General features: G+C 42.6%; 1 protein-coding gene across 2 annotated transcripts in view; it reads right to left on the reverse strand.

Moving 5' to 3' along the window:
• The window catches only part of LOC126278149 (phospholipase A1-like), a 228,078-nt gene extending 222,961 nt beyond the window's left edge, over nucleotides 1–5,117 (reverse strand). The window contains exon 1 of one of the 2 annotated variants that reach the window (XM_049978043.1): nucleotides 5,012–5,117. In XM_049978043.1, coding sequence (XP_049834000.1) covers nucleotides 5,012–5,057 — 46 coding nt within the window. In that variant the 5' untranslated portion in view covers nucleotides 5,058–5,117. The remainder of the gene's footprint in view (nucleotides 1–5,011) is intronic. The other variant, XM_049978044.1, reaches the window with a different exon arrangement.
• Between the last annotated feature and the right edge of the window lie 12,434 nt (nucleotides 5,118–17,551).

The raw sequence follows: 17,551 nt of genomic DNA on the forward strand, positions 1-17,551 counted from the left end.
ACTTAGAACTACTTAAACCTAAGGACATCACACACATCCATGCCCGAGGCAGGATTCGAACCTGCGACCGTAGCAGTCTCGCGGTTCCGGACGGAAGCGCCTAGAACCGCTCGGCCACCGCGGCCGGCTTGAAGGTGGTTCATTGAACCCTCTGCCAGGCACTTTATTGTGAATAGCAGAGTAATCACGTAGATGTAGACGTGGATGTAGATGTGATGCATAACATTATCTTTTATGGATGCATTCAGTCTTCGTACGGATAGTTTCTGCTTTCTTTGAGCTCAACCAGTCCTCTTTATTTCCTCGTGTTTCCTTAAAGACACCATTTCTCACCACCAGTACCGATAATGGATAGCTAGATAGGAATGGTCGATGTTGTTCACGAGCCAGTTGATGAGCAAGCAGAAAAGCACACACGGCCACCTGCTTAGAGCATGTGATGCTCACACGCTCGAGTGGTTTTGGCTTGGAGCATGTGATACCCACATACCCGATCTTTGGACCTTCCTCACTGCATGAATATGTCGCACGATTCTGGAATAATCACAGTTCATCACATCTTCCAGTTCTCGAGTACAGTGACGTGGATCATTGTGGATTAATGTGTTCAAACGATTTTCGTGAAACCTCAACGTCATCCTGTAAGTGAAGGGTCACTAATGTGGAAACGATCTTCCTTAAAACGAGAAAACTATTTTCTTGTCGTACTCTGTCCAGTGGCATTATCCCCATACAAGGCGCTGCTGTCAACCCTCTGTTGAACTCAAACAGAAGCATGTGTCGGAAATGTTCCGAATTCTCCACTTGGCGCTCCAGTTTCTACCATCCACAGCTCCATTCACTAACTCGAAATGACAAACGGGCAGTATGTAAACTCATTTCATAAATAAAAACTGACAAACGATAAAAACCCATTGCAACCGGAATACCCACAAGCAAAACGAAAACGCTATGGACTTATGAACCAACCTAGTCATATCAACACTATTCTCTAACTTATAGTATCTGTTGTGTCGTTGATCTCTGCGAGCTGTTATATTCATGGGACTGCAATAACAACAAGAGCCTGGTCAGCAACGAAGTTTTCTCTTATTTGTTGCATTTAAGTTACCAATACTGTGAGCAGCTCTCTCTGTTTGTCACGCGGGAAGATTCGACTTACAGTTGTGAATTTGAAGGTGTGACAGCGTACAGTAAAAAGTCAATATGTCTGATAATTCAACGCAAAGGTTTAGGGAAAATAATTTTTTTCCCAGTCGCTTCAAGATGTCCTCCATATTAAGGACTTAAGGTTGCCTGACGCCGGAAATCAAGTTATTCAAGAAAACTAAAATGACAAGTAAAGAAGCTGTAAGAAATTTCAGACCACACATTTACAGGAGAGTAGATTGGGTATGTGACTGTAATATCAGAAACAAATTGTATTGTTTCCGTGTTTTTTGTTTGAAAGAGAGAGAGACACACAGAGAGAACATGCTGGGTGCGAAAAGCCTTCGAGACTAAGAGACGATGACGATCTCGAACAGTTAAACACAGAAGATAAAAGAAACATGAGCGGTCCATATCACACGTAACTGCACAGATAGAGCACAATCTTTTAGGGAGACAAGATATTAGACCACAACTGGATGTTGGTTATAGACAATCAACTGAAAGACACAATGATAAGATCTACAAATATTTTTACGTTTACTCTAAAACTGTGGACTGTATTAAATTTTATTGTACTTTTGAGCTTGCATTTCGTGTATACTGGAGGTTTGTCATTACCGAGCATGAAAATAAATTGCTGCCACTGATTTTGTATCAGTTATCGTCGATAACATAACCGATATTTCAACAATTTCGCAATTTTCCATGGTTATCAGGTACGTTTTATCTAGGGGAAATTTCTAGAAATGTTTTAGACGTTCCACAGTCGTAATGGACATGATGCAAACACGTTAGCACAATGGCTTAAAGAAACGTTACTACATATCATGGACAATTCAGATAAAGCAGTTATTTCTCAGAGCTACGAGGGTGCAGCTGTTGCGTGTGGCCGTCGTCCAGGCGTACAGACTCTTTTGAGGGAGCATCTTAGACATGCTTATTTATTCGTTGTTATGCTCTTACATTTAAGCTGTTTTCAGCCCAAAGAACGATTCTGAATATGGACTTTAGAATTTTTGCCTTTTGCTAACTTTTGTGAGGTTCTTACTTCTTTTTTTCACAGTTCTTCACAACGAACAGTGATGCTAATTGACGTAATGGACAGGGAAATCCCGGTAGTTACATTACTGTTCCTGATTTAGGTTTTCCGTGATTTCCCTAAATCCTTTCAGGCAAATGTCGGGATGGTTCCTTTGAAAGGGCACGGCCAATTTCCTTCCCCCTCCTTCCCTAACCTGAGCTTGCGCTCCGTCTGTATTGACCTCGTTGTCGACGGGACGTTAAACACTAATCTCCTCCTCCTCCTAATTAGTTCTATTTTCTGTGTTATTCAGTGATTATGCCTACTTCAATTTTAAATCATAAATAATAACGTATAAATCACAATAAAATTGTAAAAAATAATTTTGTCAAAACGTCGAAAAAGTTGTATTAATTGTTTTTTGCAGAGCACTTGTTCACTTCCCGGAAAACACGCAGTTTGGGAAATTCTTCCCTACCAAAAACTCCACGAACCGTCTAGGTGCCATTCATCTCACCAAACAGAAATTCGGTCTAAGTATCCTCCTACAGTCGCTTATAGATGACCCCTTCCTGCACACCACATCGCCTTCACCAAACAGCGGCAGGCCACTGTGGCCGAGCGGCTGTAGGCACTTCAGTCCGGAACCATGCGCCTGCTACGGTCGCAGGATCGAATCCTGCCTCAGGCATGGATATGTGTGTTGTTCTTAGGTTAGTTTGGTTTAAGCAGTTCTAAGTCTACGGGACTGATGAACTCAGATGTTAAGCTTCATAGTGCTTAGAGCCATTTGAACCGAACAGCTGCAGATTGCTGTTCACCCTGTCCGCCAGATCATTTATGTACATGGAAAATAATAGCAATCCTATCACACTTCCCAGCGGCACTCCTGCCAATACCCTTGTCTCTGGTGAACTGTCGCCGTCGAGGATAATGTGCTGAATTCCATTCTTTAAGAAGTCTTTGAGCCACTCACATATCTGGGAACCTAATCCGTATGCTCGTACCGTCAAAAGTCTGCAGTGAAACACCGTGTCAAATGCTTTCCAGAAATATTGAAATACGAGTATGTAATCTGCCTTTTGCTGTTCATCTATAGATCACAGTATACATACGAGAAAAGGGCAAAATGGGATTCGCATGAGTGATGCTTTCAAAAACCGTGCTGATTCGTGAACATAAGTTTTTCGATCTCTAGAAAATCTATTATATTCGAACTCAGAATATGTTCAAGATGTTCTACAGGATGTAATTCTCAAACACTGATAATTTAGATTACCGTCTCTTAAAAGGCAAGTTGTGGTGGTTCAGTAGAATTTTTCTATTGGATTTTTTTCTATTTTTACTGGGTGTTTCAAAAGTTTCCGTTTTTCTGTGTCACCCTGTAATACTTTTTCCTTTTCTGTACGTAACCAGAGCATCATTTGATTATAAATTTAGAACACAACACATATCTTGGCTCTTTACATGGATTATGCCCAGTGCGGCGATACATTTGTTGCAAATACATGAGATACCAAGGATCAGAGAAACCACGAAATAAGACCAGAGTGTATCTGGACGTTATAGACATCATAAAGTTATTTTTCAGAGCTCTGTTTGACACTGGGTTGTGGAAGAAATCTCTTCATGTTTGTACAGACGGATTGAGAGAGCGAACAATGGTGATTTGCACCATAATTTTGGTTCTAAAAACCATGAAGCTTCTTTTCACTGGATGTAACAGTTAACATATAATCCGTGGAATTAATTAAAAGTTTGAATGGTGGTTTTTTTTTCAGCCAACAAGTTACGACAAACGTGTATCAGAAAATTTTTAGACATTAAGATTACTCAGAGTTACGATCAGCTCAAAATACATGCTTCATTTTAAAGAGGTGATAATAATGCTTTCTTGTGTCTCAGTGGCCTAATATGAGTCTTCTATAGGACGCCACTTCGGCTACTTGCGTGTCCCTAACCTACCCCAGCTATCCAAACGGGGAAAGGGGAACTGCAGTCTAACGTGGAGTCCAAGCCACGTGTCACGTGTCGTTTCTGGCAGTCCCTCACATCGATAACAAGTGAATGCTAGGTTAAAACGAAGATTGAAAAATCCGTGGTCCGGCCAAGATTCCATCCCGCGACCTCTCGGTTTCCGGGTACATGATTTACCGCTTTTTTTCCCATAACAGTAATTTACTGAGTAATCTACATGTACTAAATCAAATGACTCTGAGCACTATTGGACTTAACATCTGAGGTCACCAGTCCCCTAGAACTTAGAACTACTTAAACCTAACTAACCTAAGGACATTACACACATCCATGCCCGAGGCAGGAGTCGAACCTGCGACCGTAGCGGTCTCGCGGTTCCACACTGAAGCGCCTAGTACCGCTCGGCCACACACGCCGGCAGTCTACATGTATTGATAACTTACATTGTCATAAAAATAATAAACATGGGTATAACACGGCTTCCATAACAGAAAATAGAATTAATTAGAAATTGCGCTAAACCAAGCAGAATATTCGTGCAAACAGGAAATGCTCCCGCCCCTCCATCACTGAAATGTTCCCTCACAACGTAGCTCTTTTGTTGATAATAAACATGGGTATACGATAACGATAATAACACGGCTTCCATAACAGAAAACAGAACAAATTAGAAATAGCGCTTAACAAGACAGAATATTCGTGCAAACAGGAAATACCCCTCGCCCCTCCATCACTGAAATATTCCCTCACAACGTAGCTCTTTTGTTTTGTCTTGATACGGCATTCTCAACCACACATATATGCATACACACATTCAATAACTGAGGTGGCGAGTAAAAAGCAATCAGTCAAACAGTTTACCTGCGAGCGCCAGCAGCGCGGCGAGTAGTCGGCGGGTGGCCGGCATGTGTACCGACTGGCGCCAGTCCCGTGGCCCACTGGCTTCACGCCGCCAGCGACGCTGCGCTAAGGTACCCCGTCCCCACTGGCGGCGTCTGTGGTGGGGGTACGGTCCGCGGCGCTGTGGTCGCGCACCCCTTTATCCGCAGGCACGCCGTAACATTACTGTGGTGAAATTCTAGAACTCATCGAAATTCTAGAACTCCATCACGAGTTCTCAGTGAGATCCTCGCCATAAGCGAGCACCTCGAGGAAGTCTGAAAGAAATGTACTACTCACGATGTACAGTGGACATTGGCCCTAATAGCGAAAGCTGACACCGCCGGAAGTAATAGAAGAAGATAATAGAACCAAAACCAGCGGAACAGCTTAAATCACTTAATGAAGTCAGGTCTTCGGCCTCTTAATTATTGCGGAAAAGGGGTAAAATTGGGACGTGCGAAAGGCGGGCAGAGAATTAGTCAGCCACTTAGCGTTCCAGGGAGACATCGCGAGGAGACTGGCTGATGGTTTCCCATTCCGCGACCGAAAATACAACTAAAATAATAGTCAACAGACACATCATAGACAAACATTACATCGTCAAAAATAAGTCGGCCGGTTTCTTCCTCTGTTCTTGGGACAAAAACTTACCTGTAGCTATCTCTTTTGACAAATGATGGAAGCTGTAGAAATGAACTAAGATTAGTACCACAGCCGGGACTCGTGCCCAGATCTTCTTGCTTACTAGACAGAAATGCTAACCATTACACCACCGTAGCGCTATAGTCAATTTTCTACATCTACATCTACATCCATACTCCGCAAGCCACCTGACGGTGTGTGGCGGAGGGTACTTTGAGTACCTCTATCGGTTCTCCCTTCTATTCCAGTCTCGTATTGTTCGCGGAAAGAAAGATTGTCGGTATGCCTGTGTGTGGGCTCTAATCTCTCTGATTTTATCCTCATGGTCTCTTCGGGAGATATACGTAGGAGGGAGCAATATACTGCTTGACTCCTCGGTGAAGGTATGTTCTCGAAACTTCAACAAAAGCCCGTACCGAGCTACTGAGCTTCTCTACTACAGAGTCTTCCACTGGAGTTTATCTATTATCACCGTAACGCTTTCCCGATTACTAAATGATCCTATAATGAATCGTGCTGCTCTCCGTTGGATCTTCTCTATCTCCTCTATCAGCCCCACCAGGTACGGATCCCACACTGGTGAGTAATATTCAAGCAGTGGTCGAACAAGTGTACTGTAACCTACTTCGTTTTCGGATTGCATTTCCTTAGGATTCTTCCAACGAATCAGTCTGGCATCTGCTTTACCGACGATCGACTTTACATGATCATTTCATTTTAAATCACTCCTAATGCGACCGCCCAGAAAATTTATGGAATTAACTCCTTCCAGTTGCTGACCTGCTATATTGTAGCTAAATGATAAAGGATGTTTCTTTCTATGTATTCGCAGCACATTACACTTGTCTACATTGAGATTCCGTTGCCATTCCCTGCACCATGCGCCAATTCGTTGCAGATCCTCCTGCATTTCAGTACAATTTTCCATTGTTACAACCTCTCGATATACTACAGCATCACCCGCAGAAAGCATCAGTGAACTTCCGATGTTATCCACAAGGTCATTTATGTATATTGTGAATAGCAACGGTCCTACGACACTACCCTGCGACACACCTGAAATAACTCTTACTTCGGAAGACTTCTCTCCATTGAGAATGACATGCTGCGTTCTGTTATCTAGGAACTCTTCAACCTCTCGATCTACTACAGCATTATTCGCAAAAAGCTGCACGAACAATCCAAGTTGAATGCCCTCGCCAACACAACTTCATATCTTTAGCTTATTTTCTCCGTACATACAATGCTGACTATAGTGCCGCAGTGGCGTAATGGTTAGCATCTCCGTCTACTAAACAGGAAGACCTGGGATCGAGTCTCTGCCGTGGCACAAATGTAGTTCCCTTCTTCAGATTCCCTCATTATCTTAGATAGCATCGAGACTTACATGTCTCCGGAAAAATTTAATTATTAGATCTTTTAAACTATCTTTGACTCTTTTCCTCAAGTCTTCCACCTCCTCCCATTAAAATCTTCCTTCTCAACAGTTTTGTTTTCGCCGCTTGGCACTGTTCGCACTCCTGATTTTCACGTATGCGTCTGCTTGCACATCAAGCAGAATCTCCGCAAGACTGTAGACAGAAGGATGGACAGAATAAAACGGATCCTTCAGTTTAGAACAGAAAGCTTCACAACCGTCGGTGGTACCGTTGCAGGTGGGCGAGTGTTAGGCCCAGACAGCTAGTTGAAACAAGGCTTCAAGGGGCGTAAATACGCGTCGAAAATGTAGTCAGTATATTTTACTATTGCAGGTTTCTGTTTGAGCATGTGCCCCCCTTCTTCCCCACACAGAGTCATCAGGAATAATTGCCTCTAAATCATCAGTGAAACAATCCATCAACTCACCTAGATTCAAGAAAGGCACACCGCAGAATTTATTCTCTGGCGTGCTGGGAGCTGCGTATTCGACAGGCCTAGCTCCTGTATGCTCCACCACCGAGACTGGCCAAGGTGAAACCAACAGCCACTGATACTTGAATTTGATCCAGTGCTGTTCATTGCTTCGTTAATGCCACTTTTAAAAACGAAAAAAACCTCCACAGGTTGAATGTCGTGGCCATGAGAATTTTGCGCAACATATGCTGTAACACTGTATTTTATGAACATGACCCTTTATCAGCCAGGACGACGAATACAAATGGCACGTAGACACTATATATCAGACCATGAATGGTGATTGATTGTGCGAAATACCGTGGATAATTCTTAAACATACTATTCACATATATTTGCGACGGCTCACTCAGTACCTTCAAATTTGTAGGTATTGAAAATATAAAGAAGTTCACATCGTCGTTCGTCATCAAAAACTGTTCGTTACGACTCGTCTTCAGTGTGAGGAGCTTTGTATTGTCGTGCGTTTCGTTTTCGCTACGGGGAAAGTTTAGGTAGAATGTTCATTGCGCAAGATGTATTTTGCATCGAATGCAGCTTTCGTCCTCCTGTGTGAGCGTTTCGATCTCACCGTTCTTCATCAGCTCTTGACGCATCAGCTTACCCAACCTGCACGAAATATCTTAGAGTGCTTTTCTTTTCCGTAAGTTGCTCAACTTTCGTCAGTTCGACTCCTGGCTAATTTGGTTTTCATGGTTATGATTGACACTGCTGGCTATAACTTTGTAGCCACTCGACACTTCAAGTAGGCATTACAAATATTCTTAGCACAAGCAGATCTCAGTATAGCAATCTTCAAATATTCATCTTTCGGATTTGCAGCTCTTCAAACATGTTTCGGCATCTCTGCGCCATCACCAGTGGGTTTTGTTTAATGAAAAACTGTAAAAAATGAACGTATTTTAGGTTGTAGCTGATTTAACAAAACGAGGCCTAAAGACAATTTTTCTTCGGTTTCGTTCTTGCCTGGATTTTACGTTCAATGGTTTTGCAGGACCATCTGTGTGGTGTCATGCACTGATAGCTTTCATCTGCAAACCAACGATGTAGAAGGGAATTTTATCCTCGAGTTAAAGCATCCCGTGATTTTTAAAAGCGCGATTTTAGTATGACAATATGTTTTGCGTAAATATTTGTTGTTATTCACGTTTTTTGTGACTGATCCTTCTTTTTTTCGCATTCTGGACACACATATTACATGTACTTTGTGTAATTTCTGTTATACAAATGACTTTTTATTCCGCGTAACGCGGTGTACTCGCTGTTGTCGCAGTTTGGCACTGAATTTTAATTTTGTTTTGTTTTATCTCTCGCATTAATCGGTTCTGTTAAGAAATTCGTCGGTGGAGTAGAAGGAGTTGGCCACCGGACTCGCCTACGTGAGGCGGACAGTTGAGATCCCCGTTCTGCCATCCTCAAGCTTTTCGCTGATTTTGTAAATCGCTTAAGGCAAATTCTGGGAGGGGTACCTTTGTAAAAGGCACGGCCAGTTTTCTGCCCAAATTCCACCTTGCGCTCCGTTTCTAATGACCAAGTAATCGAAGGGACGTTAAACTCCAAACTTCCTTCCTTCATCTTGCAACTTCTGAGCAACTTTCATTCGTCACCGTTTTTATTCAAGTTTTTAAAATTTTGTAAGAAAATTTGCCATCACCCGTTTCGCTCCCAAAACACACGAAAAAATGTGGTGGCCTGAGCCAATCACCATGCTAGCATAATCAGCGACTTCTCTTATTCTGATTCGGTGATCATTCATAATCAGTTCTTTCATTTTTTCCACGGTATCATTGCTTTAAGCTGTCAGGGAATTTATCAAGTTGACTCTATAGGAAATAGTGTTTGACACTCATATTACATCTCAGGACTAGAAATGCTGACAACGTATCACCTATGAAACTTCCATAGTTAGCAGCATTTTTATTACCAAGGAAGTTTTCCATTACTGCCACGAATAACACCCATGCAGTCTTTTTTTGGTATCCATCTTTATGACGTGCAAACGCCTGAACCTGGCTTCCACTAAAGACTCCTGTCCTGATCTTCTCAAGGGACAAAGCAGGAAGAGTGCAGATCACATGTTGTAAGCATTCCTTGCCTCTATCTAACGCGTTAACTAACTGTTTAATCAAACCCAGTCTGATGTGTAGCACAAGGGAAATTGTTTTTCCTCGACTGACAATTGAATCATTGACAACAACTGGCATACTGGATTGTAGAGTCTCACGTATGGCCCACTCCTTCTGGCTCCAGTGCTGCTCGGCTGTCCCACAAGCAAAGAAAGCAGGGATACTTCGTAAATCCTGTTAACCTAGCAGCAACTTAACCAGTTATTCGTAGTCTTCATGTCATTATGCTCCTCCCGTAAATATATATATGAACAATTGGTACATGTGCAAAGATATTTCCATTATGTAGTACAACACACTTCAGACTGTGTTTTGAACCGTCTACAAATAAACGCCAGTCGTCTGGACTGTACAATGTAATACTTAGAGAAGAACTGAGATATTGTGCACATGAACAAACTTATTTTTCTCTGTAGCTCTTCCAGCTTTCGGTAATTTGAGACTTTTACACTATGGCTCAGCACACGTTTTTTCTTGCAATGTAGAGTATAACACTTCGGCTGCAAGTTTGGAGAGAGACCGAAATTCATTTCAAGCTCTTCTGTTTGTGGAACACTACAGGGAGATCTTTTTTAACACTCGAGCATCCATTTGAAATCTTATATTTGTCCCATCTCTCTTAAAAGTATGTAATATAACCGAAATCAGTAGAAGAATCAGTAAATAAATATCATGCAAATGAGTGTCGTAGCGGCCCCTTATTGTTAGAGGGCCCGCAGAACCGACTCGCAAGATGGGTTGCCGACCCCCTTTCAGGATCGCGGAGAGGAACATCACCAGCGGACAGAAACAATAACAGACTTTCCAAATAAACAAGGAATTACTTCGCTAGACAACATGTGACAGTGTTCCACCAATCGGAACTCATATGACTGATATAGCACTCCGCCGACCTGGCCTTATAAGCACGCCTAGACCGTCAGACCGGCAGTGTTTACCAACTGCTATGAGCCGCTCCAGCCAGTACTTAAGCCGACCATAGCCTTGTATTCACTCAACCGTAGTCTTGTAGTAGCACGTTGTATGTTGTAGAGTAGTTTTGGTCAGTAGTTTCTTCCATTGCCTTGTTTCCTTATCTGTTTTGGCACCACAGAGTTGTCGTTTTTTTCTGTTTGTTCTGCGTTTAAAACTTTCTGTATGCAAAGAAGGAGTCTTTTCTTTAACCGTAATAAAGTGTGTTCAAACTGACTGTTAGTTCTTTCCTGCCGACCGCAGGACACTACACTGAGAGTTCGAAAAATCTATTGTCCAGTATAATCGCCTATACTACCAAAAATATAACCTTTTCTGACATGTAACAGCAGACTGACTGATATGGTTAACACGGTGCAGATACTTTTCAGACACGTCTAAAAACACAAAAAGAAAAAAACGCGCTAATCAGTCTAGTACAACAATCGAAATTAAATAATTCTCGTTACTTTCTGAACACGCTTCGTACAATACTACTTCAGCACGTTATATTTCACAGTTCACTGTACACACATACCTGTTAAAGAATGTCTTCCACGTGTTGTTTTCACATTTTGATTCAATACTGGTCTCATCTCTGCAGTGAGTTATAGATTCTTTGAATCCCTCCAGTCATCTCACAAATCTCGACAAGACTAAATTTCGTTGCTCCGACCCTCCAACCGTATCAACGGGAGTGCTGTGCACTTCACTTCTGAGATGACCCCAGACATAAAAATCCAGAGGAATGATGTCACATGACCTTGGAGACCAAGATACAGTCTCTGCTGGTCCATACTGGACAATAGTGGAGGGAGAAATGTCGAATTACATCAGCGGGCAAATGTGTTTGTGACCCTGTTCTGCATCTGTCGGATCTCCCAACCATGGTTCGTAGGTGAAATTTGAATCCCATTCGATGGAGACTGAATCGAATAGTACACGTTTTCAATATTTTAGCAATAACTAGGGCAATATTTTCTACTGTGGTGAATAGTGGCTGGTAACCACGCAATCGCAGTCATCTCGCAAACGACCTGTTTGCGGAAGCACTATAACAGAAACGTTTTTGTTTATATTATTGCTTATTTATACCTATGTAAATTTTCGCTGTTCATTATTATACGAGCGCGAGCTGAAAAATAATGCCTCTATATTTCTTTTTTATTCTGTTCTCGATATCGGTTCGGGTATTATCCGCCAAGCATACTACTCTGTCGACTTTCCCGCTGCGCTGGCGCAAGTTGCAACCCTCTGCCTCTAGAGGGCTCCTAATTGTAGTGTGTAAATTGGCGGCATGACGGCGCGTGAGAAACGGAGTGCTGTAATCATGTTTCTGACTGTCCACACATGGAGCACACTCTCCTTCGGCATGGGAATGCCAAACCACACGAGCGCCGCGACGTCTGCAGCTATCAGACACCTTGGGTTCACTGTCCTCGATCATCCTCCATACAATCCTGACTTGCTCCCATCCGATTTTCATCTGTTTCCAAAACTTAAAGAATAAGTTTGAGGACGACACTTTACCCTCCCCTTCCTTCTCCTGAGTTTTTCCTCCTAAGACTCCATCTTTCCCTTCACTCCCTCCTCCCTCCCCCTCCCTCCCCCACCCACAGGTCTCCACACCCCACCATACCCTCTCCACTCCCCTTCCCTTCTTCTCTCCCACTGGCATCCTCCCCACCTCCCTCCTACCCTCCCCTATTCCCTGTGGCAGCTCCCCCCCCCCCCTCTTTAGTGCAATAGTGTGCCTACTGCGCCAAAGATCGTCACCCATGTTTCTTCTTCAGTGCTCCTTCGTTCCCGTGTGCAACTGTTTTGTCTACGTTTTCGTGCAGTGCTGAACTTACTTGTCCCACCAGTGACTTCAGCGAACGCCTTCGTTTCGTTTCTTATGTATGTCTCCTGTTTTATACCATTCCTGTATGTCTGTTTTTATGTCTTCCTGTTCACTGTCTGTTTTTCTATGGCCGAAGATCGGCGTGACAGGCCACTGGTGTCCTACAATTTGTAAGGTATGAAAATACACTCCTGGAAATTGAAATAAGAACACCGTGAATTCATTGTCCCAGGAAGGGGACACTTTATTGGCACATTCCTGGGGTCAGATACATCACATGATCACACTGACAGAACCACAGGCACATAGACACAGACAACAGAGCATGCACAATGTCGGCACTAGTACAGTGTATATCCACCTTTCGCAGCAATGCAGGCTGCTATTCTCCCATGGAGACGATCGTAGAGATGCTGGATGTAGTCCTGTGGAACGGCTTGCCATGCCATTTCCACCTGGTGCCTCAGTTGGACCAGCGTTCGTGCTGGACGTGCAGACCGCGTGAGACGACGCTTCATCCAGTCCCAAACATGCTCAACGGGGGACAGATCCGGAGATCTTGCTGGCCAGGGTAGTTGACTTACACCTTCTAGAACACGTTGGGTGGCACGGGATACATGCGGACGTGCATTGTTCTGTTGGAACAGCAAGTTCTCTTGCCGGTCTAGGAATGGTAGAACGATGGGTTCGATGACGGTTTGGATGTACCGTGCACTATTCAGTGTCCCCTCGACGATCACCAGAGGTGTACGGCCAGTGTAGGAGATCACTCCCCACACCATGATGCTGGGTGTTGGCCCTGTGTGCCTCGGTCGTATGCAGTCCTGATTGTGGCGCTCACCTGCACGGCGCCAAACACGCATACGACCATCATTGGCACCAAGGCAGAAGCGACTCTCATCGCTGAAGACGACACGTCTCCATTCGTCCCTCCATTCACGCCTGTCGCGACACCACTGGAGGCGGGCTGCACGATGTTGGGGCGTGAGCGGAAGACGGCTTAACGGTGTGCGGGACCGTAGCCCAGCTTCATCGAGACGGTTGCGAATGGTCCTCGCCGATACCCCAGAAGCAACAGTGACCCTAATTTGCTGGGAAGTGGCGGTGCGGTCCCCTACGGCACTGCGGTCTTGGCGTGCATCCGTGCATCGCTGCGGTCCGGTCCCAGGTCGATGGGCACGTGCACCTTCCGCCGACCACTGGCGACAACATCGATGTACTGTGGAGACCTCACGCCCCACGTGCTGAGCAATTCGGCGGTACGTCCACCCGGCCTCCCGCATGCCCACTATACGCCCTCGCTCAAAGTCCGTCAACTGTACATACGGTTGACGTCCACGCTGTCGCGGTATGCTACCAGTGTTAAAGACTGCGATGGAGCTCCGTATGCCACGGCAAACTGGCTGACACTGACGGCGGCGGTGCACAAATGCTGCGCAGCTAGCGCCATTCGACGGCCAACACCGCGGTTCTTGGCGTGTCCGCTGTGCCGTGCGTGTGATCATTGCTTGTACAGCCCTCTCGCAGTGTCCGGAGCAAGTATGGTGGGTCTGACACACCGGTGTCAATGTGTTCTTTTTTCCATTTCCAGGAGTGTGACAATAAAGGGAAAAAAGGACGCCACTTTGATAATGATGATGAGGTGCACCCAGAGATGAGGTGGTGGCTCTGTAAACAAAGTCGAACATTCTACAGTGACGGTATTAACAAATTAGTCTCCCTTTAGATGAAATGTGTCCGCGGTCAGAGTGAGTGTGTTGAGAAATAAATACGTAGACAAGGAGAATACTGATGCAGGATGCTAATAAAGTTTATTTTAAAATCTTTCAGAATTTTCATATAAAAAATTCGTAGGCGTTACTATCCAGCACGCCCTCTTACAACCTGTATAGGGGACATTGGAAGTGACAATTCGAGAGACGTTACAGTGGACACTTACCAACCGAAGAAGTTTTTATTCAAATGTGTCCAATCGTGATTAGCTGTAAAGCTACAGCTTTCTGAAAGTGACCCCCTAAAACATAACATTTGCCAAAAGCGAATCAACTGAAGCATTTAACGCGTGCAATGTCGCAAAAATATTGTGCAATATTTTAAATTAAATTTTAATAAATGTTACAACACTGTTTGTAATAATACGTTTAGCGATTTTACGCTTTTAGGCGGAAACCAGATTGTAGTTATAAGGGTCGAAGGACAAGAAGGGACGCTATTGTTGGGAAGGGCGTGACAGACGTAAGCAGCCTACCCCTAATGTCATCCAGTGTATACAATGAGCAGGCTGTGAAGGAAACCAAGGAGAAATCTGGAAAGAAAATTAAAGTTCAGAAAGAAGAAGAAATGTACCTAGTACATAGATGAGTTATGTGATTTGGGAAGCAAAATAGCTCATGATGGCCGTACTAGGGAAGGTATAAAATGCTGACTGTGAATAACAAGAAAAACATTTCTGAGAAAGAGAAATTTGTTAACATCTGACACAAATTTAAGTGTCCTAAAGTCATCTCTGAAGGTGTGTAGCCTCGTACGCAACGTGGCCGATAGGCGGTTCAGGCAAGAAGAGAATGTAAGTTCTTGAAATATGTTGCTACTGGAGAATTCTGAAGACTAGACGGGTAAATCGGATAACTAATGAACAGTTACTGTACTAACTGGGAAAAAAGAAATTTACGCACAACTTGACTAAAAGAAGGGCTCGGTTGATAGGATACTTCCTGAGGCGTCAAGGAATTGCTAATTTGGTAATGGAGGGAAGTGCGAGGGATAAAAATCGTAGAGGGACACTAAGGCTTGAATACAGTAATAAGTTCAGAGGGATTTACGTTGCGGTAGTTATGCAGAGATGAAGGGGCTTTCACAGGATAGAGTGGCGAGGGTAACTGCAGGAAACCAATCTTCGGGCTAAAGACAACAGCAGCAACGTAGTGGTATTATTGCACATACTGTGCGCACATAATTCGTCTCTTAAGTTTATTTTTTCTATTCCAGTTTTGTTTCTTCATCAGTCTCCAGAGAGATAAGCGTAGGGGGACAAAGAGCAGTAACCTTAATGTGCAGTAAATTAGATCTGCGCGGTCCACCTGTCAGTTAGGAAATGAGATCTTACTTGGGGCACGGAATGTTTAGAGACTTCATCATGCTGACCGAGTAAACCCGGTCGAATAGCCAAATGAACCCCTTCCAATGACAACAGCAACTTATTACACGTTTTTGTAATTATCTATCAATGAAGTGCATAGCAGAATTATATTATGCAAATGTGTTGGCATATGGCTGGCAATGGCCAAATGCCAAAAAACGAAATAAAGGGAAAAAAGTAAGTGTCTTATTGCACTAGACGTCTATATACATGATCCTTGTAAGTAACTGGTAGATACGATAAGACAACACACATAATTAATAATTTGTCGATGATATAGTTTCAAGATGTTGCATACAATCGTTGTAGCTAGACCAAAGAAGTTCTTCGCAGGTTTTTAAAGAAGAATAATAAATTGAGATGACATGATGTTGGTCAAGTGAAAGTAATTAAAAAATATTTAGCAGCAATATGGTTACTTGCAGTTCAAAAGACCATAATGCGTGGAGAAGTTTTTATTCAATAGTCGATAAAAATGGTTGCTACTAATGTTCAAAAGAATGTCTTCGCAATGGAATGTCCGTTTTCGCCACACTGCCATGTACGCGAATTTTTGTGGTCATCTCATGTGGTACTGGCTCCTAATTTAAATGCGGATAAATGCCACAAATGCCCTTAAAAAGGAGAAAGAACCCTTCAGCATTCACTCAACAAGATTACATGTGAACTTCTGCAGCACGTCACGTAGGTAAAAAGAAAGTACTGTTTTCAAATATGGCCGCAGCTGCGATGCTGTTGGCAATTCACAGATGTTTACTGGATGTCTGCACAACACCATCTAGCAACAAGACCAAACTACCGTATCGCATAGTCAAGTGGTGTTCGTAATATAAAGCAGCCAACATCAAAAGAATTGTGTGACTTGCTACTTGAATAACGTTAGCTAAAAGAGAAAACACATACAACTGTTTATGTGGAAATGAGACATAAAGAATTAAGAACTCATAAGTGCGATTAATTTTGTACATAGTATGTACAATATTACTTGCACGTTTTTAAGTAAAACTGCTGACGTCTTTGAAAAAAGGTAATATTTCCGTGCGTGTGAATTGTTAAAACATCTATGGCATTTTAAATGCAGCCTACAGTAGCTCTTCAGTAAAACATTCACACATATCAAAATAATATTTTCATACGATACGTAATACTGAGGCATGCACATCATAGTCGGTTCTATTCACACAGTTTTCTGTTATCAGTACAACACCAAGAACAAACTCAGTGACTAGATTTTTTGGCATCTGGCTGGCAATTGCCAAATGCCAAAAAACAAAATAAAGGGAAAAAAGTAAATGTCTTATTACACTAGACGTCTATATACATGATCCTTGTAAGTAACTGGTAGATACGGTAAGACAACACACACAATTAATAATTTGTCGATGATATAGTTTCAAGATATTGCATACAATCGTTGTAGCTAGGCCAAAGAAGTTCGTAGGTTTTAAAAGAAGAAGAATAAATTGAGACGACATGATTTTGGTCAAGTGAAAGCAATTAAAAAATAAATAATAATAATAATAATAATAATAATAGTAAGCTCGTTAGTAAGCTCATTAGTAGGCTCTTGTAGACATGCATCATCAAATAAAAAATATAATTAAAAAAATTTACAGAACTTATTTACAGAGATAGCATTACTGCACGAAATTTGTACAGAAGTCAGATTGTACGCAATATTCACATTATGTGATATTATTAATAACATACAAGCAATAATAATAATAATAATAATAATAATAAATATAAAAAATAAAAAGTTATCAATCTCAATAAATAGTCAACAATGGGGCTGCGCCAATAGAGCGATACACATAAAAATAATACACTCCTGTTTCACTACTTTCGCTCAGTTCTGCTGTAAAGATGTCACATTAACATCATCTTTCAGTTCATAAATGCTGTTACATTATTTTTTTTAAATG

Source organism: Schistocerca gregaria, chromosome 6 (genome assembly GCF_023897955.1).
Source record: "Schistocerca gregaria isolate iqSchGreg1 chromosome 6, iqSchGreg1.2, whole genome shotgun sequence".
NCBI classification, from domain to species: domain Eukaryota; kingdom Metazoa; phylum Arthropoda; class Insecta; order Orthoptera; family Acrididae; genus Schistocerca; species Schistocerca gregaria.